The sequence below is a fragment of the Delphinus delphis genome, chromosome 12, assembly GCF_949987515.2.
Source record: "Delphinus delphis chromosome 12, mDelDel1.2, whole genome shotgun sequence".
In the NCBI taxonomy this organism is placed as follows: Eukaryota; Metazoa; Chordata; class Mammalia; order Artiodactyla; family Delphinidae; genus Delphinus; species Delphinus delphis.
Genome location: NC_082694.2, coordinates 70,160,901 through 70,183,131, shown reverse-complemented (window position 1 = coordinate 70,183,131; position 22,231 = coordinate 70,160,901). Strand labels below are relative to the sequence as shown.

At 44.4% G+C, this 22,231-nt stretch overlaps 1 protein-coding gene and 1 long non-coding RNA gene across 2 annotated transcripts in view; one reads left to right on the top strand and one right to left on the bottom strand.

Annotated features, from left to right (window-relative positions):
• Positions 1 to 14,235, bottom strand: part of LOC138414228 (uncharacterized) — a 30,197-nt gene extending 15,962 nt beyond the window's left edge. The window contains exons 1-2 of the long non-coding RNA XR_011246668.1: positions 14,065 to 14,235; positions 11,174 to 11,243 (exon numbers count right to left, since the gene is read on the bottom strand). This is a non-coding gene — a long non-coding RNA (uncharacterized lncRNA). The remainder of the gene's footprint in view (positions 1 to 11,173; positions 11,244 to 14,064) is intronic.
• A 283-nt stretch (positions 14,236 to 14,518) lies between these two features.
• RAB10 (RAB10, member RAS oncogene family) overlaps positions 14,519 to 22,231 on the top strand; it is a 71,384-nt gene continuing 63,671 nt past the window's right edge. Inside the window, exon 1 of the mRNA XM_060026974.1 lies at positions 14,519 to 15,161. Within this exon, the coding sequence (XP_059882957.1) occupies positions 15,035 to 15,161 (127 nt within the window). The 5' untranslated portion in view covers positions 14,519 to 15,034. The remainder of the gene's footprint in view (positions 15,162 to 22,231) is intronic.

The following is a 22,231-nucleotide window of genomic DNA, read 5'->3' as shown; positions in this document are numbered from 1 at the left end:
CAGGTTTGATCCCTGGTCGGAGAACTAAGATCCCACATGCCACAGGGCAACTAAGCCTGTGCCGTAACTACAGAGCCCATGCAGCACAACTAGAGAGCCCGCATGTCGCAACTACTGAGCCTGTAGACTGTAACTACTGAGCCCACGGGCCCTGGAGCCTGGGCGCCACACCTAGAGAGAAGCCCACGCACAGCAACTAAGAGACCATGCGCTGCAACTAAGACCCGACGCAGCCAAAAAATAAACAAATAAATAAATATTTTTTAAAAACCAAAAATCTGAGGCTCATAGAGGTCAGTTACTAGCCCAAGGTCATGAATGCCTAAGTGGCAGGGCCAGGATTCAGAACAGGCTGGCCTGGAGGCCAGAAGGATAGAGCTGACATGGGGGAAAAGCTAACCTTAGTGACTTAGCCATGGGGTCAATGCCAGGGCACCAACACCTGGGGAATATATCGTGTCAGCACTGGCTGTAGCTTCACATCTAGACCAAGAAATGGGTATAATAAGAGGACAATGGGGAGGGATGGGCTGGGATTTGGGGGTTAATAGATGCAAACTGTCATATATAGAATGGATAAACAACAAGGTCCCGCTGTATAGCACAGGGAACTATATTCAATATCCTGGGACAAACGATAATGGAAAAGAATATAAAAAAATGTATATACATGTATAATTGAGACACTTTACTGCACAGCAGAAATGAACACAACACTGTAAATCGAATATACATGAATTTAAAATATTAATTAAAAAAAAAAAGAGGACATTGAGCATTCTCCACAAAAACACGAACCAAGAATTTGGTCTTCATGTCGCCCCAGCCCTGGGCTCTTCTGGGTTTGAGCCTAGGCGTGGAATCCTCTTCTATAGGAGAGGAGAGATGTCTTTGTATTTTCCTCTGCTTTCCTCCTAAAGCAAATCCCAGAGTCACCAAGCAAAGGAAGACTATCTTTGGTAGACGGTGGGAGATGCTGGGGCCCAGCTCATCCTTTCTACCCAGGGATAGATTCCTGAGCCCTGTCCGTATCTCCAACAGCTCGGGGGTGGTCTTCAGCTCCCTTCAGAGCTGACAGGGGCAGTGCAAGGGTGGGAACCCCAGGTAAGAGTCAGGGAGCAAGAAGCCACCCACTGAAGAGGATGCTGGGATGGGGCAGGGCTGGGCTGGCCCAACCAGTTCAGCCCAGCCAGGAAAGGGCAAGTCAGATCTGGCTCAGCAAGGGCCACTGGGTGGGGGCGTGGTGCTGACTCAGGGCCTGGCAAGTCAGGTGACAGCCAAGGACAGCTGTTGCCTGGGTGTTTTTAGAAAACTGGCTGCCAAAGGCTCTCTCATGGGCTGCTTCTGCACCTACTCAGAAGCAGGCAGAGAAAATGGGGGCATCTTCTTTATAATAAGCTGTAGGCGTGGGGAATTAATAACCCGACCATACCCTGTTGATTCTTGCTTTAATGTACCTAGAGAACAGGAGCAGAAATTAGTCGAGTCTTCTGAATTCCCTTTGAATCCTTTGAAAATCACTGATCTGTTCCCCTTAGATCTTTTTAGGTACCTTGCCAGGAATCCAGTGCAGAGGTTAAGAGAGCAGGTGCTGAAGTCAGGAGGGCCTGGGATCAAAACCCAACTTTATCACTTATTATTTGTATGACTTTGACCAAGTTTCTTAAATTAAAACAAAACATACTTTTTTTTTTTTTTTTTTTTTTTTGCGGTACGCGGGCCTATCACTGTTGTGGCCTCTCCCGTTGCGGAGCAACAGGCTCCGGACGCGCAGGCTCAGCGGCCATGGCTCACGGGCCCAGCCGCTCCATGGCATGTGGGATCTTCCCGGACCGGGGCACGAACCCGTGTCCCCTGCATCGGTAGGCGGACTCTCAACCACTGCGCCACCAGGGAAGCCCAAAACATACTTTTAATTATGGAAAAATTCAAATGTATACGTTAGACATAACTATGAATTTCCATATACCTGTTACCCAGCTTGAACAATTATCGACCCATGGGCAACTTGTCTCATCCACATCCTACTCATCTACCTCCCTCCAATTATTTTAAAGGAGATCCCAGGCATCATCTCACTCCATCCCTCTTTATTCCTTTAAACTCTTGTTTCCTCATTTGAAAATGGGGATTATAATAATCCCCACCTCAGAGTATTAATGTGAGGTCATGCATGTAAAGGGCCAGCACAATGTAGGAACTCAGTAAATGATAACTTATAGTATTAGATTAAAATATAAAAATAAGAAATGTCTCTGCTACCCTCCCATCTCTCTGCCTGTGCCCTTCTTTCCTCTTGGTGACCCTTCCTTCTATCTGAGGGCTCTCTCCCCTGGTCAGTACTAGGTCCAGTGCTGACATCACAAAAGGGTTAGGATGACTGCCCAGCTGTCCAGGCCTCAGGATGGGCTGGGAGTACAGGGTGCTTGAGCCCGAGGGAGGGAGCTGGAGGAAGGCAGTGGAGACACAGGGAAGAGGGATCAAAAGTACAGCAGCCTGGGAATTCCCTGGAGGCCCAGTGGTTAGGACTCTGTGCTTTCACTGCTGAGGGCCGGGGCTCAATCCCTGGTCGGGGAACTAAGATCCCACAAGCTGTGCTGTGCAGCCAAAAAAAACAGTACAGCAGCCTTGGGAGAGAGACCGGCAGACAGGGGCAAAGTTTGAGCAGGTCCAAGTGGCAAGGGCAGCAGAAAATAGGAAAGAGAAAGTGGATATGGTGAGAATATCAGGCAAAGTTGGAGTCACCCTAGGAGTTCTACCAGAAACAAGTGTGTCCGTCAGGAATCTTGGTTGCAGCACAGTCTGACTTTGGCAAATAGAAGCAGAAAATAAATTTACTGAAGGGCTACTGGGAAGCTCTCAGAATTACTGGGGAGGCTGGAGAACCAGGCTAAGGAATTGGGGCACAGAAACAGGCCACACATGCAGTCTGTTGAGGCCAGACAATGAGGTCATCACTGCCCTCTCTAGACACTAAAGAGATTCTGCAGCCGGCAGCAGGGCCAGCATTGGACGGAGGATACACCTAGCTCTGGGGCCCACGGGTGCCCTGGAAACCAGGTGCTCCTGCTGTACCCCACTGCCTTCTCAGTACACACCCCACTGCGCCTGCTTCTTTGTGTCCTAAGCCCCTGTGTCAAGGTTTTGGGCTGGTGCTTGAGACTGGTAGAGCCCCACTCATGTCCCCACAGCCTAGCTGTGTGTTTGGGGGTGCAGTGGGGGTGGGTGCTGGGGAGGAGAAGATAGTGGGAGGAGGGCTCTGCATACTGAAAACTCACGGTGGAGAGTTTCTTAGTCAAAGAAGGGGGTTCGGGCTTCCCTGGTGGCGCAGTGGTTGGGAGTCCGCCTGCCAATGCAGGGGACACGGGTTCGTGCCCCGGTCCGGGAAGATCCCACATGCCGCGGAGCGGCTGGGCCCGTGAGCCATGGCCGCTGAACCTGCGCGTCCGGAGCCTGTGCTCCGCAACGGGAGAGGCCACAGCAGTGGGAGGCCCGCGTACCGGAAAAAAAAAAGAAAGAAAAAAAAAAGAAGGGGGTTTAAGGCTGGGCAGCCAAAGACCTGTCAAATGTCCATTACACAAGGAAGGGAGTGTGAATATGGGTGAGGGGTGGCGGACTGGCACTGGTAAGAACAAGGCAAAGAAACAGGATCTCCATGTGGCTGTCAGGGACACCAGAGCCCTGAGGTAGGGCAAAGGGTAGTGGAGTGCTGGATGCACAAGCTACATGGGAGAGAGCCTCGCTTCCTCCTGGGGGTATTTTGGACAAAAGAGATGGCTGAGCTCAGATATTATCTTGGCAGTGTCTAATTCAATTGGTATGTAGCATGAGGGCTTTTGATACCCTGCGCTTCTACCCTCTCTCTGGCTCTGGGAAAGAGGTGGGGCAGCCTGCAAATAACTGGGTGCTTAGTCTGAAAAGCTGGGACCAGACAGGGTTGGGCAAGGGCTGACAAGGGACAGCTGAGAGCAGAGTACAAGCTTTGTGAACAGGCAATTCCATGAAGTCTGAGCTTCCGTGATCAAATAAATGTGATCAAATCAATCTGCCACAAATTTTAAAATCTGCATGACTATTGTTACGCTATGTGTCAGTTAGGCATAAAAGCAAACAGCCAGAATCTGTGTTCTTTTTATCAAACCAAACCAAATATTTAGGGGGTTTCCCCCTCACTTTACTATTATTCTGATATCTATAAGGAGTATCAATCAATATCAGTTTCCTCTATCTCCATGTACAATGTTAATCCCTTCCTCACTTTTTTAAAAGTCCTTGTTTATTTATTATTATTTTTGCTGTGCAAACATCACCACCACTTATTTCCAGAACATTTTTATCACCGCAAAAAGAAATCCATACCCACTAAGCAGCTGCTCCCATTTCCCCCAGCAACCATTAATCTGCTTCGTGTTTCTGTGAGATTGCGTATTCTGGACATTTCATGTAAACGGAATCACACTTTATTCCTTTTCATACATGTGAAAATAGAATATTTTCATACTTATGAATCATATAATGTGGCCTTTGGTGACTGGCTTCTTTCATGTAGTGTAATGTTACGGTGCATCTGTGTTGTAGCATGTATCAGTACTTTATTAAAATAATATTTTGTTTATCCATTTGTCAGTTAATGGACATTTGTGTTGTTTCCATCTTTTAGTTATTGTGAATAGTCCTGCTAAGAACATTTATGTACAAGTTTTTGTTGAGCACCTGTTTTCACTTCTTTTGGATGTATACCCAGGAATGAAATTATGAGGTCACATGGTAATTTTATGTTAATTTACTAAGGAACTACTAAACTGTTTTCCACAGTGTCTGTATTATTTAACATTTCCACCAGCAATGAATAAGAGTTCCAATTTCTCCACATCCTTGTCAACACTTGTTATTTTCCCTTTATTATTATAGCTATCCAAGTGGATGTGGAGTAGTATCTCACTGTGGTTTAAATTTGCATTTCTTAATGACTAATGATGTTGAGCATCTTTTCACATACTTGTTGGCCATTTGTACATCTTCTTTGAAAAAATGTCTGAAAAGACATTTTCTGACATGAAATGATCTGAAGAGACGTTTTTAATTTATGTATTATTAATTTATTTTTTGGCCGTTCTGTGTGGCTTGTGGGATCTTAGTTCCCCAACCAGGGATTGAACCTGGGCCATGGCAGTGAAAGCGCTGAATCCTAACCACTGGACCGCCAGGGAATTCCCCCTCTTGTTTTATCTCATTTTATATTTTTCCCTTCTTCCCTTCTCAATGTCCTCTCCCTCCACAGGTTCCCTCTCTAATGTTGGATGGGTGTTATTAAATACCTATGAAACTTCATAAAACATAGTTTTGCATTTTTTTTTTTTTAGTTTTGCATGTTTTTAATTTACATGAATGGCATTGTACTATAAATCAGTTTGTTTCCTTTGTTTCAGTTTTCTATGTTGCTGAATGTGTAGCTAGTTAGTAGTTTAATATTGCTATAAGGTATTCAATAGCATGTGGGGTAAGCCATGGGCGGGCCTGCTATAGGCCCAATAGTACACCAGGAATTTTCTTTTCTTTTCTTTTGAAGTATTATTTTAAAAACATATTTGTGTATATATGTATTTATTTATTTGGCTGCGCCAGGTCTTAGTTGCAGCATGCTGGATCTTTGTTGCGGCATGCGGGCTCTTAGTTGTGGCATGTAGGGCCTTAGTTGCGGCATGCGGGATCCAGCTCCCCGACCAGGGATCGAACCCAGGCCCCCTGCACTGGGAGCACGGAGTCTTAACCACTGGACCACCAGGGAAGTCCCCAACAGGAGTTTTCTTACGTGGTAGATGGTAGACCCTTGAATGCTGACCCAGCCCCTCCCCAAGCCTAATCTTACAAAAACTTAGTCCTGACTGAACTCATTAGACAAGTTTTCTCCCTCTGAAAAGCCTGCTCTGATCACCAGAATTGGGGCATGTTTCTGTGGGGAACTAGGAAGGCATTGTTCTTTGCAAGTTTGCTAATTTATTAGTAAACTGAAGTGATAACAAACTTGACTTGGGTCTGAGTTTTCATATTAGCCAATTTTCAAACCCAAGCCAACTCTTTATCACCTGGACTAACCACCAGGGAATTCCCCGGGAAGGCAGTTTCCTCTCAGTCAGGTACCAAACCACCTCAGCCTTACAGAGTATCCCAACTGGCCCTTACTACTATAATAAGGTAATAGCCTGATCTGGGCATTTTCACAGGGTTATGTTATCAACTCAAGCACAGTGTTCAATTATGGATGCCACGCTCGAAAACGGACACGTGCAAATCAGAATGGTGGCACTAACAGTTATCTGAGGGTCATCTTATTTGAAGAGGGTTAGTTTGGAGCAGTTTAGAGGAAAATACCAATGCTATCTTTAGATAGTTGAAGAGTTGTCAAGTGAATATAGGGGAAGGTTTATTCTGTGTTGCTCCAGAGGACAGAATTAAAACAAGTTGATGATATAACATGGAAGCACACTTAGACTCAGTGCACTCTTCCGTCAGAAATATCCAGCCCTGCAAACAGCAATCAGCCCTGCAATCAGCCTTCTTGGCATCAGCAGCTCACTGGCAGTGTGCACACAGAGGCTGGACAGGCCATACGTTGGTTTCGGCATTTCTTCACAGAGCAGAAATCAGTTTAGATGACTTCCAAACTTTTTTCTAATGCAGACACAATTCAACCTAATTAATATTCATTGAGCCCCTATTACATGCAAGATACTGGGCTGGGTATTATAGGAGATACAACAGTGCTTCCTTAGATGGTTTACATCTTATGGGGGAAGAGAATTAGTGTTTAATGAACCACTTGTTCTCCTGCCAGGTTCTTTGCATAGATTAGTTTAATCTTTACAATAGCTTGAATTTCACAGCTACTGATAACCTCAGTTTCCAGATGAGGAAACTGACGTTCGGAATGCTAAGAAATGGTCTAAGATGACCCAGCTAAAATGAGATGGAACAACGATTCAAGATCAGATCACTGTGGGGACTTCCGTGGTGGTGCAGTGGTTAAGAGTCCACTTGCCAATGCAGGGGACATGGGTTCAAGCCCTGGCCCGGGAAGATCCCACATGCTGTGGAGCAACTAAGCCTGTGTGCCACGACTACTGAGCCTGTGTGCCACAACTACTGAAGTCCACGTGCCTAGAGCTCGTGATCCGCAACAAGAGAAGCCACCTCAATGAGAAGCCCGTGCACCGCAACGAAGAGTAGCCCCTGCTCGCCGCAACTAGAGAAAGCCCGTGTGCAGCAATGAAGACCCAACACAGCCAAAAAAAAAAAAAAAAAAAATCAGATCATTGTGACTCCATTATACCGTGCCATGAGTCTACGAATTTATGTTAAGTGTAGCTTCATACTTCTTGTCTTGGCAAAGGGTTAAAGCATTCCCCTCTTGTCATTGTCTTTTTAAGTCTGATGAATCCTCTAGGTCTTGATGCTTGAGATACAGTTTTCTGGAGAGATATCTAAGTTTCTGTTCCATTGGGGTTCCAAGTCTTTCCTTGAGCAGACCTCTTTCCTCACTTTGCCAATGCTCCCCTGGGTTCTGCCTTTAGGAAGTGCTTTTTTTCTCCAACTCTATTCTGCCCTAACTTTTAGTGGCTTCTAGGGTTTTTTCCAATCGTCTCAGGCATGTCAAGTTGCCAAAACCTGTGCTCTCTGCCCTTTTCTCTCTCTCAGTTTACCTAAAGCCTTTTTTGCTCTTCAGAGCTCTGACCGCTGCTACAATAAATACCCCAGTTTTCCTTTGACAGCGGAAGTGTGCCTTATAGCCCTCTTTTGTATTGATCCATCTGGGGGTTTACTATGCACCTCTTCATGTTAAAAGAGAACCACTATGTTTGTTCATTTCTTGGTGCTCTCCATTTTCTAAGTAAAAAATGAATGAGCAGTTATTACTTTAATATATAGTTGAATAGCCAATTATTAGCAAATAATCATCCTTTGCCTTAGATGATTCTTTGGTTTTCCTTTAGATATTAAAAAAAGAGATTAACTTACATATTTACATTTTAATATGTAAATGTAAACATACAGTTCCTAGTGTGGTTAGGGCTCCTGCTTGACCGATAGTCACTTTTAGAAGAGGCATAGAGCTGCAAAGACGGATCTCCTTCTAGGAGATCCCTATAGATTAACAGAATGCATTACTTGTCTCAAAACTATGAGATTTTTTTTTAACTTATGTCCCTCTAGATTTGCTTTTTTCAGCAAGCCAATGATCCCCAAACAGCAAAAGTTTTCTCAGTTCTTGTGGTGGTAATAACATTTCTGAACATTAACTAAAGGCCAAACATTATGTCTTATTTCATCCTCACTCAACCCTATAGTAGTTTTTATCTTGTTCCTACTTTACAGATGAGGAAACAGGTTTAGAGAGGTTAAGTAACTTACCCAAGGTCTCTAACAAAGTGACAGATATAGAATCTTAGGTCCAGCCAACTCAAGGCCCATGTTTATAACCACTGTGCTGGACCAATTGCTCCAACAGAAGTGAATAGAGATTCATCCGCTGGAGTTGATGGTGGGAAGTTTTTTTTTTAGGGGGCAGTTGTCTGCTGCCTTCAGCCATTGTATTTCTTTCTTTTGGTCTCCTTTTGATGATTCCATTAAATCTTCACAGCTTGTCAGTTCCAATTCTTGTTTCTCCCTGTTTTAATATTTCATTCTCCTTCTGACCTATTCCTGTTCTTGGTTCAACTTCCTTTGGCACCATGTTTTGTCCAGGATGGCTTGTTGCTTTGATCATTTATAAGTATTCTAAATTTACTTGTAATTTTCTGCTTTCTTTTTCCTTATGGTGCAATTCATTGCTCTTATCTCTTAGTAATAATAGTAATCATTTATATTTGCATAGTGTTTTACAGTATAAAAAGTACATTTACTTGCATTATCTGATTTAATTTTTAAAACAGTCTCATGAGGTACTATATTCTTTTGATGTATGAGGCTTAGTGAGGTTAAATGAATCACAGAGCTAGACAGCAGCACAATTGGTTTTTTTTTTAATTTTTATTTATTTTTGGCTGTGTTGCATCTTTGCTGCTGCACTCCGGCTTTCTCTAGTTGCGGCGAGCGGAGGCTACTCTTTGTTGTGGTGCACGGGCTTCCCATTGCGGTGGCTTCTCTTGCTGGGAGCACGGACTCCAGACGCGTGGGCTTCAGTAGTTGTGGTTCGCAGACTCAGTATTTGTGGCTTGCGGGCTCTAGAGCGCAGGCTCAGTATTTGTGGCGCATGGGCCCAGTTGCTCTGCGGAATGTGGGATCCTTCTGGACCAGGGCTCGAACCCGTGTCCCCTGCATTGGCAGGCGGATTCTTAACCACTGGGCCACTAGGGAAGCCCACACAGTTGGTTCTTGAGTCTATGTTCTCTGATTCCAAGTTAAGTGTTCATTCCACTATATCACAGTTGCTCCATTAGTACTAACAGTATTTCTTGTTCATAGAAATAAACTCTAAAATGGAGTTAGGTGAGTTCTTCATGTATTTTCTAAAATTAATAAAATATTGCTCCAAAGGTATTATCTTCCCATTCACTTCTCTTGAATTTTCAATCCCTCCCCACTCCCAGCATTTTGAAAGTTTCTCCAAATTAGTACTGTTTTCCAGGAAAAAAAAAAAAAAAGTGAATCTATCTCTGAATTTCATTTGCTTTTTCCTTCACTAAACATGTTTTGATGTTCTGATATATTCAAGGCACTGTGCAAAGTGATGTATGCAATAGTCACAGCCCTCAAGGATATTCCAGTTTGAGAAAATACGATATGTACATAAATGTCTTTCAGAAAATGTAGAAAATGTGTCATAAGAAATGTCTAAATAAAGAGTTGTGGGAAGAAGAATATCCACGTAGCTATTCACCAAAATGCTAATAGTCGTTATCTCTGGGGTAGAATTTTTAAGAATTAAAATTTTTGTTTTGCTTATCTGCAGGTTTTAAGTTTCTAAAAGTAAATATGTATTATTTGTGGAAATGAAAAGGAGGAAACATACTTGATTTTTTAGTGCTAGGGAGTTCAAAGGTGGAACAAGTTCCTTCTTAGAGAGTGTGCTGTGGAAGACAGGCTATGGTGAGGACATTTAAGTTGAAGGGATGTGGGTGGGATGAGCAGCGGTGTGCACTTTGCATGGAGAGAACCACAGTAAACTAAGCATGAAATCAAGAAGATACAGAGTAACTGTGAGAAAGATGAGTAGTTCAGCCTGTCTAGAGACTAGTATGTGGAAGATAGATAGGGTAGGAAATAAAGTTTGTTGGCTAGGGCCTGGCGCTCCTTAAGTGCCAGGTGAGGAGGCCAGCATTTCAGAACTGAGATATTCCTGCAGACTACAACAAACACATCCAATGTGCTGGGGAAGGCTCATGGGGCAGTAATTCTCTAACAGGAGGTAGGACTAAATCAAGATATGAAGGCAGAGCAGAATATTGGCAGGCTATGGTGATAAGAACAGTGGTAGCCTCTGGGCAATCAGTACTTAGCATCAGGAAGGTCAAACAAAGACCTTCCTCTAAGAAGGCCCTGGGGAAGAATGAGAGTGTGAACACAGGAACTAGGCAGTAGTAAATAGGCAAAGTCCCAGGAACTGGAGGGGTAGGTTTTACAGCAATGTGATGACTTAGCAGTGGGGCTGCCATTCAAGGGAAGACTTCATTTTTTTTTTTTTTTAATTAATTAATTAATTTTCGGCTACGTTGGGTCTTCGTTGCTGCACGCGGGCTTTCTCTAGTTGCGGCGAGCAGGGGCTACTCTTTGTTGCGGTGCGCGGGCTTCTCATTGCAGTGGCTTCTCTTGTTGTGTAGCACAGGCTGTAGATGCGCGGGCTTCAGTAGTCATGGCACGCGGGCTCAGTAGTTGTGGCTCATGGGCTCTAGAGCACAGGCTCAGTAGTTGTGGCACACGGGCTTAGTTGTTCCGCAGCATATGGGATCTTCCCGGACCAGGGATCAAACCCGTGTCCCCTGCATTGGCAGGCAGATTCTTAACAACTGTGCCACCAGGAAGTCCCTGGGAAGACTTCACTCTTAACAATAACAGAGAGAGCAAGGGGCAGAGAGATTAAAGAGGAAGAAATCAGGGAGAGAGACTGGGAAATACATGTGGGAAGAATGATAAAGACAATCCTGAGTCACTATCTTTTCACGCAGGGATTTCTTACATGTTGTAGAGGCAGGTCCTGAAAGTTGAAGCTGAAGACTGGAACCATGAACTGGCCAGCTGTGCACTTTCTAGAAAAATACAGAGACAATACCTTAATTACTGGTATGAACATATAAATATACCTTCTTTTCTTTCTTGGCTTTGCACATATTTGGACTAGATTCTGTACAGAGCAATTCTTTTTTTTGCGGTATGCGGGTCTCTCACTGTTGTGGCCTCTCCCATTGTGAACACAGGCTCTGGACGCACAGGCCCAGCAGCCATGGCTCACGGGCCTAGCTGCTCTGCGGCATGTAGGATCTTCCCAGACCGGGGCACGAACTCGCGTCCCCTGCATCGGCAGGCGGACTCTCAACCACTACGCCACCAAGGAAGCCCTGTACAGAGCAATTTTAAAAGCAGGTATAAGCTCCAAGCTACTACTACTAAATTGGCATTTTCTTTCACTGTTTCAATTATTATCAAATATTACTTCGCAACTCTAGGTATACCTTTAGGCCTACATGGACTCCCATTTTATTCTTATTTTCTAGAGTCAGAGATCATGCCTGATCACTCTAGTGGCCTTCAGTGGTAGACAGGGCTTGAGGTTTAGGCCTCACTGCAGCAAAACCTTTAATTAATTTTAGGGAAGCCAAACATTAAGTACTTACTGAGCCTTCCAATTCTCGCCTTCTTGCAGTATGATGTCCTGTAGAGGTGTTCTTCCCTTCTCCCTTGCGCATGTAGTGGCCGGCTCTGCCACTGCCAGTGTGACCTCTGGCAAGTCCCTAACCTCCCTGAGCCTTAGACTCATCTGTAAATTACGTGCAGGAGTTGAATTATGACTTAAAGATATTACAGCTCTAAACTTCTAGGATCCTGATACAATACTAAATAAACTTCATTAATAGTATAATTAATTACTAAAGTTCCAGAATATTGAGTGCATGGAGAAAAGGCTCTAACTGATAAAACTGTTGGAAACAACTGGGATAAACAAAGAAATTTAAAAAAAATTATTTTTCATTTTTAGTTGCCCACTGTCCCCAACATTTATGTAGTGGAACTAATTAGGCTTTCTATGTTTAAAAATCATAACTTTCTAAAATGCTTCACAACATTGGGGCTTGAGTTAATTGTAGTTCTTTTGAAAGGAAGAATCACATTAATACTGATGATTTTCCTGAATGTTATGACTCTGAATTGATGACAAACCTGTGAGGCACTGATCATAGCTCATTTTGTGATGTGCATGGCTAGGCTATTTTAGAATTGTGGCATTATTCCTAATAAGACATTCCCAATTGGAGAAAGAATGATTCATAGAGAATAAGGTTTAAATGACAAGAGCAATTCCAGAAACAGAACGGAGAGTGAGATTAGAGAAGACAGGCATCTTCAGAAACGAACGAAGCTTTAGGGGTAGTTGGAAAAGAAGAATGTAAGACAAGTCTTCAAAGAATGGGAGACTGAAATACGATTACCCTACTGCCTAAAGACTAATTTTAATTACATATTAAATACACAAACATTTTGGTGGTGGTGGGGTGTAAAAATGCAGTTTTTACTTCTTTCCCAATCCCTGTTGCTTTTTTTTTTTTTTTTTTTTTTTTTTTGCGGTACGCGGTCCTCTCACTGCTGTGGCCTCTCCCGTTGCCGAGCATAGGCTCCGGACGCGCAGGCTCAGCGGCCATGGCTCACGGACCCAGCCGCTCTGCGGCATGTGGGATCTTTCCGGCCCGGGGCACGAACCCGCTTCCCCAGCATCAGCAGGCGGACTCTCAACCACTGCGCTACCAGGGAAGCCCCAATCCCTGTTTCTTGCTTTCCAGATGTCTCAGGGTTTTCTCCTGTATCGGGCTGAACCAGCCCACCAGCTTCAACTACTCTGCCATCACATCCTAGGTGTGCTTCGGAGCCATGACACACACTAAGAAAGGTAGGGCAGGAGTATGAACATTTAAACTACAGAAAGGAAGAAGATAGGGAAGGTATACCTGAGACTGATGGAAAGAGAGGGAAGGAAGAGTGCTAGGCATATGAAAAGAAAGTGCAAGGAAAAGACAGCGGGGTTGGGGCTGGCTTCACTATCTCTCAATTTGGTACATTGATGGTTCGATTCTGGCGGCAGGGAGGGGCCCCGCTTCCTCAGCATGGTGCTATTGGGCTCTCCCTATTGCAAAAGGGTGGCCAAGGGCTTCCCCGCTGGCACAGTAGTTAAGACTCTGCCTGCCAATGCAGGGGACACGGGTTCGAGCCCAGGTCTGGGAAGATCCCACATGCCGCGGGGCAACTAAGCCTGTGTGCCACAACTACAGAGCCTGCGCTCTAGAGCCCGCGAGCCACAACTACTGAGGCCGCGTGCTACAACTACTGAGACCGAGTGCTACAACTACTGAAGCCCAGGCGCCTAAAGCCTGTGTTCTGCAACAAGAGAAGCCACCGCAAAGAGAAGCCCGTGCACCGCAACGAAGAGTAGACCCAGCTCGCCGCAACTAGAGAAAGCCCGCGTGCAGCAACGAAGACCCAACGCAGCCAAAAATAAAAATAAATAATAAAAAAATTAATTAATAAAAAAAAAGTGTCCAAGTTCTGGAGCCGGTTCTCCACGTAGAGCACAGCACCGGCGCTTCCACTTGGTGGGGAGGTTGGCCCTGCACCCAAGTGTTCCTCGGCCCTCTACTCCTCGCCCTGGAGGGCAGATTACATCATCCCAACTGAGCAGCGTGGCCAGTTTTTCCCATTTCAAACTCCTGCTCTCTTGAACGCCAACTCTGGTTCCTTAAGTAAACCGGGACGGAGCTTAATGTTTCCCCCGCCCCGACTAGCCACGAGAGAGGGCACACAGGATGCGCCTCATTTTAGCAAAGAGGCTATTAAATGACCCAGGGCGCTACTTTTTCTCACATTTACGGCTACAGCTACACAGGAACACATGGCGACCCAAGCTCTTGGCTGCGCCAAGACTCTCAGCGAAACACACGCGCCAAACGCGGCCCGAAGCATCCTCAGCTGAGCCTGGTGAGCGACCTGAGGAGGAAAACGGTGGATGTCAAAGGGCTACTCCAGCATGCCGCGCCTGCGCAGTCACTAGGCAGCGCCCCCCCGCGGGGCGTGCTCGTAACGCTGCGCACCCTATCAGACGGCCGCAGGGAGCGCGCCCGCGGCCTCGCCCTCTCTCGTCCCTCCCCTCTCTAGTCTCCGTCGGGGCTTAGACTGAGGCTCGGAGACCTAACGCTCCACTCGGCGCCCCCGCGGGCCCCCACGCCCTCTGGTGCGCGTGCGCAGAGGCGGCCCGCAGGGCGAGGGCGCGAGGGGAGGGCGGGCGTACGTCCTTGCGTGCGTCTCAGGCAGCGCGCACGCCGGCGTGAGAGGGCACGGGGAAAAGGTGGCTCTGGCCGGGGCGGCTCGGCTTCCTGTGGCTATGTAGCTGAGCTCGTCGGCTCCGGGTCCTCCTTCGCTGCCATCGCCGCGTCCTAGCGCGGAGCGGCTGCTCGCGAGGGATACTGTCTTCACGCCCGCCGCTCTCCCTCGACGGCCGAGCTTGCTTGCTCGCCCGTGGGAGCGTCCCGGCCGAGCAGCCCTGAGGGGGGAGGGGAGGCCATTTTGTCCCGACCGACTCCCCGGAACCGGGCGGAGCGGCTGGGAGAGGCTGCGGAGCCGCGGTCGCCGCCCTCGGAGGCACCGGACGCTTCCACCGTCGGGGCTTCCTCGACGAGGCTGTTCCTAGGTCGCCCGCGCCCTCTCGAGCCCTCCTTTTTCCCACGCTTTCCCGGTCCTCCGGCCTGAGAACGCCCGAGAGAGGAGGAGTTGGCCGTAGTGAGAGGGACCGATCCCTTGGGGCCGCCGGCGGCGAGAGCCTGTGCCGCTCCTCCCAATGGCGAAGAAGACGTACGACCTGCTTTTCAAGCTGCTCCTGATAGGGGACTCGGGAGTGGGGAAGACCTGCGTCCTTTTTCGTTTTTCGGATGATGCCTTCAATACCACCTTTATTTCCACCATAGGTAAGACCTGTGGGAGGGTGGTGTGCGGTCTCTGCATCTGCAAACCGTTTCTTTTATTCCAGACATCTTGCTTCCAGTAATATACGCCTTTGTTTCAGTGATTCTGATTCCAGGCGACAGACCCAAGTTACTGTTTGAATCGGCATCGAGCTTTCTGGGGCGGGGTCTTCCCAAGCTTTGCATCCGGTCTTTTGCTTTCAAGTCTCTCACTCTGCTTGGTGCCTGCTGTTACAAAATATGCAGCATTAACAGCGTTCCAGAATCCTATTTCTTTAAGCGTCTGGATTGGCTTTTTCCATGTTTGTGTGGCGTTACTAGCTGTACGATATTTGTAAGGGATTTATTTTGGTGGTTGGGACTGAAGCACTAGGAGTCATTTGGTAAAGGCCTGGATTCATACTTCAGGGCAAAGAAGATTCCATATGGTCTTAAAGTAAACTTGAGGATTTGTGTGACGAATAATTAAGGCAAATTAGAAGGGAAAAGTGAGTTGCTCGGCGTTGACTAATCCATTGATGTGTCAAACAATCGGAGGCTCTTCGTGCTTGGGGTGGGACTCTCTGGCATGTTTGCTCACAGAGCTGTTCGAGACATCAACAGAAGCAGTAATCTAATGGAGACGATCAGCGTCTGTCCTCGAACCCGAAAAAATGAAGTTCTCCCTTCTGTTTACGCTAGAATTTACAGGGAAGTGTCTTGCCAGTCCTAGCCTTGGGACTTCTAATGTACTTTTCACCTCATGTTTCAGAATTATTTAGTGTGAAAATAAGAGCTAAAGATTGACCTTTTAAATCGGTTTCCCGTTTAGGAAAAGAAAAGGGAACGCTCTAGGAAAGTCCCATTTGACTCTGCTGAGACAATTTAGTGCATTAACACGAATTGTGTTAAATGGGTTGTATGCGAAATCCGTTTTTTCCCCCCCACACAATAAATATCTTAAAGGACACATAGTTGTCTCTGTCACTTGGGGCCCAGAACACAGCGTTGGGGCAGTGCAATGAAACCCATTTTTAAGTGTAACTAGTTTTATACTAAGATGAGTTTTTAAAAAAGCAACTGTAGTCTTTGAACTCTGGTAGTTGTCACAATTAAGCTGATTTCAAACAGTTTATAGCATTTGGAATCGTTGATTTGGATTTCTTGTGATAAATATTTGTCAGCTACTTAATTCATTCTCATAAAACAAATTTTACTGAATTTAAATTGGGCAAGTGATCATTTAAACTACGTTTTGATTTTACTCCCTTTTTTGGGGGGAGGGGGTCATTGTAATCATTATTTCCTGAGTGTCATACTGCTCTCTAGACCTGTCATAAATTTCACGAAACTTAGAACTTGTTCTCTGCCTGTGGGTTAGCAATTCCTACCACTATGTTTACTTTTAATATTCCACTTTTAGCTGTATCTGGGTGGGTCAGGTAGTTAGATAGTTCAGTAAATATTTATTGAGCACCTAATGCTAGGCACTGTTTTAGGGACTGGGGATAGATAAGTGAACACAATAGACCTTTTAAGGAGCAGTCTAGTGAGGACAATCACAATAGAGTGTGGAAAGTGCTACAGTGGGTGTAAGCATGGGAAGGAGGGGTGACTAGCCCAAATTAGGCGCTTGCATGGAGATGGTGTCTAAAATGAAGTCTGAAGGACAGATAGGAATTGGAACACGGGTGGGGTAGGGCCTTTCTGGAAAAGGGAGCATTGAATAAACCTGTAGTAAGATCAGGGATTTAATTCACGTGGTCAACTTTAACCTTTCATTGAGAAGGGTAGGGGGTGGAGGGTAGGAAGCAAAACATTAACTCCATCTACTCTTGTCTTTTTTAGTGAGTGCATACCCTCAACTAAAGCCCAATCCTGTAAGATAATGACATAATCTTCTTGTGTAGTCTTTTTTACTTTTTTTTGGCTGCCCCGCAAGACTTGTGGGACCTTAGTTCCCTGACCAGGGATTGAACCTGCGCCCTCTGCAGTGAAAGCTGGGAGTCCTAACCACTGAACCGCCAGGGAATTCCTTGTGTAGTCTTTTTACTAGGGAAAATGTGTAGTAATTTAGGATCAAACCTGCTGGGTTGGAATCCTAGTTCCACAGGTTACTAGTTAGGGAACTTTGGCAAGTTAATTAATCTCTGTCTGCTTGTTTCTTCTTTAAATAGTGTTAATAATAGGACCTATCACATAAGGTAGTTGTGAGGATTTTATGGGTCATTGAGAGCAAAGCACCTAGCGTGGTGCCAGGCACACTGTAGGAGCACAGTGCATGCATATTAGCTGTATGTGGAACTTGTGACCCTTCTGCTGCTGAAGTGAGGCAGAACAAGCTACTTTATGGATTGAATGCCCTGCATGCAGTGTTCACACAAATATTTGTTAGTGCTCTGCTAAACAATTTCACTTTAGATTCTGAAACTTTAATATTTTGATATAAAAGTGTGATATGTATGATATTTTGATATATAAGATATATTGAACAGTGTAAGCTGAGAAATGGATAAATACATGGGTGTAAAATTCTGAGTACAGCTCTAACACATTGCATGTATTAGCTCTGTGTGCAGGTTTTAGAAGTCTGCTGGCATCTTAACACCAGTGCATCCAAAAGAAATATAATGTGAGTCACATAGATAATATTTTTTAGTAGCCACATTTAAAAAGTAAAAGAAGTATTTAATACTAATTTTAACTCATGTTATCCAGTCTTATAATTTTATTATGTAATCAAGATTAAAAAATAGTTGAGACATTTTACATTCTTTTTCTCCAGAGTGTATGTTATATTTACAGCTCATCTCAATTTAGATTAAGCACATTTCAGGTGCTGAGTGTGGCTAGTGCTGCCATATTGGACAATGCATGTTTAAACAGTATAAACTAGCCAGTTGGCTAATGTGCAGATGATTAGAGATACTTGGAATGTGTACTACTTTTAGGACATTTTATATTTCATCAGTTGACTAGGATGTTTTTTTGTTTTGCTTTGCTTTTTAAAAAATCTAGAGCACTCTCTAATTATGAATGATACTGAAATTTGAGTTGTCACTTGATTGTTAAAACCTCTTGAGGTTTGGACAGAAGTAGTTACCTTGCAGGTGTTCAGTAGGGCCAAACTGCCGGTATAACGCTGGCCCTCATTATTTTAGGCACAGTCATTTCAGTTACTTATTGGCTATTGATTCTTGGAAGAAATAATTTTTATAGGCTTATGGTGCTTACTTACAGTGCTTACACAGACTACCGTATTTAAAATTTTCTGTGTATTTTCACTTCCCACACATCTGTGTCAGAAATTGTGTATGATGTTTATGGTCAGATTTATTGCAGACAGAGTTGTAAAAACAAATTACTGGTATGTTCCACACTCACCAATCGCAAAGTGAATCCAAGGGCACTGGAATATATAAGCTGCACAAGGACAGAGGGCTTTGTCTTTTAGCTGATAGATGCTAAGCACCTAGAAGAGTCCCTGCATTTAATGGGTGAATGGTAAATAGTGAATGAAGGCAGGCAGACAGACAGGTAGTAAGTATAATCAGCATCCTCTAGAATTGGCTAGTTTTATTTTAACATTTCTTGTCTACCTACTTTCTGAGCATTAAATATGTGAAGTAGATTGAGGTCACATTTTACATAAGAAAATCAGCTGTTTGGCTAATAGAGTAATTTTAGGGTAAAACTGGTCTTGGAAATTCAGATTGTTGAAGTATTTGCTAAAGAGAGTTACTGGTTTTGGATGAGCAGATTTCATTGGTTTATTTGGCTATAACCCTGTTGGCAGTATGAGCTCAGGAAAGCATTACCCTTTTCGTGATCTGGTAGGTACTTGGACTCGTCCCAAAGCAGAAATTTTTAGTGGGCTGTTTTACTGAAAGTGCTGTCTTTTGGTGGTGTTAATCCTCCCTCCACCCCTCGACTTCATATTACTTTTTCTGTTAGGACTGTCTTTCACTGGGAAACGGAGTCTCTGGGTTCCATGTAAAAAATTAAATTGGTGGGCTTCCCTGGTGGCGCAGTGGTTGAGAGTCCGCCTGCCGATGCAGGGGACATGGGTTCGTGCCCCGGTCCGGGAGGATCCCACATGCCGCGGAGCGGCTGGGCCCGTGAGCCATGGCCGCTGAGCCTGCACGTCCGGAGCTTGTGCTCCGCAACGGGAGAGGCCACAACAGTGAGAGGCCCGCATACCGAAAAAAAAAAAAATTAAATTGGTAAAGGCTCTTGCCTCTGGGAGAGGTATAAAATGAACACACCCTTTTTGTTGTCTTTCTGAGTGTTTTTACTAAGCGTTGGAAGAGTAGGATGGTTCCACTAACATGCATTTAAGAATTGGTTTATTTAATTGGAATGAGCCCATTTTATATGAGAGGCTGCTTTTTAGAGAATTGAGCAAAACCTTTTTCATATTAAACGTGACAGGACTTTGCTGTGACACCCAGGCAGTGGCTCATGCTGCAGGAATGCCAGCGTGCCCAATGAATTTTTCTTTAAAAAAAAAAAAAAATTTATTTATTTATTTATTTATTTTTGACTGTGTTGGTCTTCGCTGCGGTGCGCGGGCTTCTCATTGAGGTGGCTTATCTTATTGCAGAGCTCCCACTCTAGGCGTGCGAGCTCAGTAGTTGTGGCATGTGGGTTCGGTAGTTGTGGCTCACGGGCTTGAGAGCACAGGCTCAGTAGTTGTGGCGCATGGGATTACTTGCTCTGCGGCACGTGGGATCTTCCCGGACCAGGGCTCGAACCTGTGTCCCCCACATTCCCAACTACTGCACTACCAGGGAAGCCCGCCTAAGGAATTTCTTTCATTTGAACTTGTATTTTTAGGATTGATTAAGAACTATCCCGAGATTTTCCCAAAGAAGATACAAAGGGCCAGTAAACACATGAAAAGATGTTCAACATCACTAATCATTAGGGAAATGCAAATCAAAACCACTATGTGACGTTACTTCACATCCATTAGGATGACTGACATCAAAAATTAACTTTGGGAAAAAAAAAAAGAACTTTGTCATAGACTTATCTGTTCGAGTCCCTGCTTTCAGTTCTTTTGGGTATATACCTGGAAGTGGCATTGCTAGATCATACCATAATTCTATTTTTAATTTTTTGGGAAACCACCATATTGTTTTCTACAGTGGCTGCACAGTTTTATGTTGCCATAGCACTGCACCAGGGTCTTATTTCTCCGCATCCTCATCAACACTTGTTATTGTCTGTTTAGTAGCATTATTCACAGTAGCCGAAAGGTGGAAACAACCCAAATGTGCATAGACCAATGAATGGATACACAAGATGTAGCATATACATACAATGGAATATTATTGAACCTTAAAAAGGAGTGAAATTCTGATAGATTTTACAACACGGATAAACACTGAAAACACTATGCTAAGTGAAACAGGCCAGACACAAATAGACAAATACTGCATAAAATCATTTATGTGAGGTACCTAGAATAGGTCAATTCATAGAGAAAGTAGAATAGTGGTTACCAGGGCCTGGGGACTGGGTAATGGGAAGTTATTGGCTAATGTGTACAGAATTTCAGTTAGTGGGGAATTATTGCTTAAAGGGTACAGAGTTTCAGTTTGGGAAGATAAAAAAGTTTTGGAGATGGATAGTGGTGATGGTTGCACAGCAGTGTGAATATATTTAATGCCACTGAATTGTATACTTAGAAATGGTTAACATGCACAGAAGGACAAATACTGCATGATTCCATTTATATGAGGTATTTAAAGTTGTCAAATTCATAGAAACAGAAAGTAGAATAGTAGAAAGTAGAATGATAGTCTCCCAGGGACTGGGGGGAGGGGGAAATGGGGAGTTGTTTAATGGATAGAGTATAGTTTTAGTTTTATGAGCTGAAGAAGTTTTGGAGATCTGTTGTGTATCAATGCAAATACACTTAACACTACTACACTATACACTTAAAACTGGTTAAGTTGGTATATTTTTATGTTATGTGTTTTTTTTACTGAAATTTAAAAAATGGTTTAAATGGTCAATTTTATGTTACGTATATTTTACTACCAAAAAGCCCCCAAAAAACTCTTTGCCACTTGACACAGCTCTCTAAAAGGGCATTTAATCACAGACAGCCCCTCACTGTTTCATGTGATAACTACTGTTAACCAGTGGTCATTGAGTCAAGAGGATCCTTTAAGGTACTTTCCCATGCTTTATTATTACCGGTCTGTACTTTCAGATACTGAAGGCAGGTTTGTCTTTTTGTTGTGTGTATCTACATAGATCTCCTTGGAATAGTAATACAGGAAAATACCCTAATAAGAATTTTTTTTTCCTTTTTTTTAGCATGTTGGGTCTTAGTTGCTGGGCGCAGGCTTCTCTAGTTGCAGTGAGCAGAGTGGGGGGGCTGCTGTTCGTTGCGGTGCGTGGGCTTCTCATTGCAGTGGCTTCTCTTGTTGCAGAGCACAGGCTCTAGGCGGGCAGGCCTCAGTAGTTGTGGCACGTGGGCTCAGTAGTTGTGGCTCGTGGGCTGTAGAGCTCAGGCTCAGTAGTTGTGGCGCACAGGCTTTGTTGCTCCGCGGCATGTAGGATCTTCTGGACCAAGGATCAAACCCATGTCGCCTGCATTGGCAGGCGGATTCTTATCCACTGCACCACCAGGGAAACTGAGTCAGGAAACTGAGACTGATGAGGGGAGGTAACTTGCAGAAGATTATATGGCTAATTAGTGAAAGAGTTTTGACTAAAATCCACATCCAATCCTGTTCATGGCTGTGTTTCTCATCCTGAGAATTTCATTGTTTTGTTTGAAAAAATTAATGATAGGGTCATTCTCCTACTCATCAGTTTTAATTTGAAAAGTGGAGTTACAGTGGTTTATTGTTGTTTTGTCTTTGTTTTGACAGAAGTGGGAAAGTAACAAGTCTCAGCACCAAATACCAAGGGGTTTGTTCAGGTTACTTGTCTTTTGCAAACAGAGCGTAACACAGCAGAGCTGAGCTGATAATGTTAGAAATGATTATTTTATTTTCAAGAATTATCATGTATAATGGTATATGAGATGTGGCAAAGGAAATACTGATATTCCTGTTCGGTTTGTAAAGGGAAAG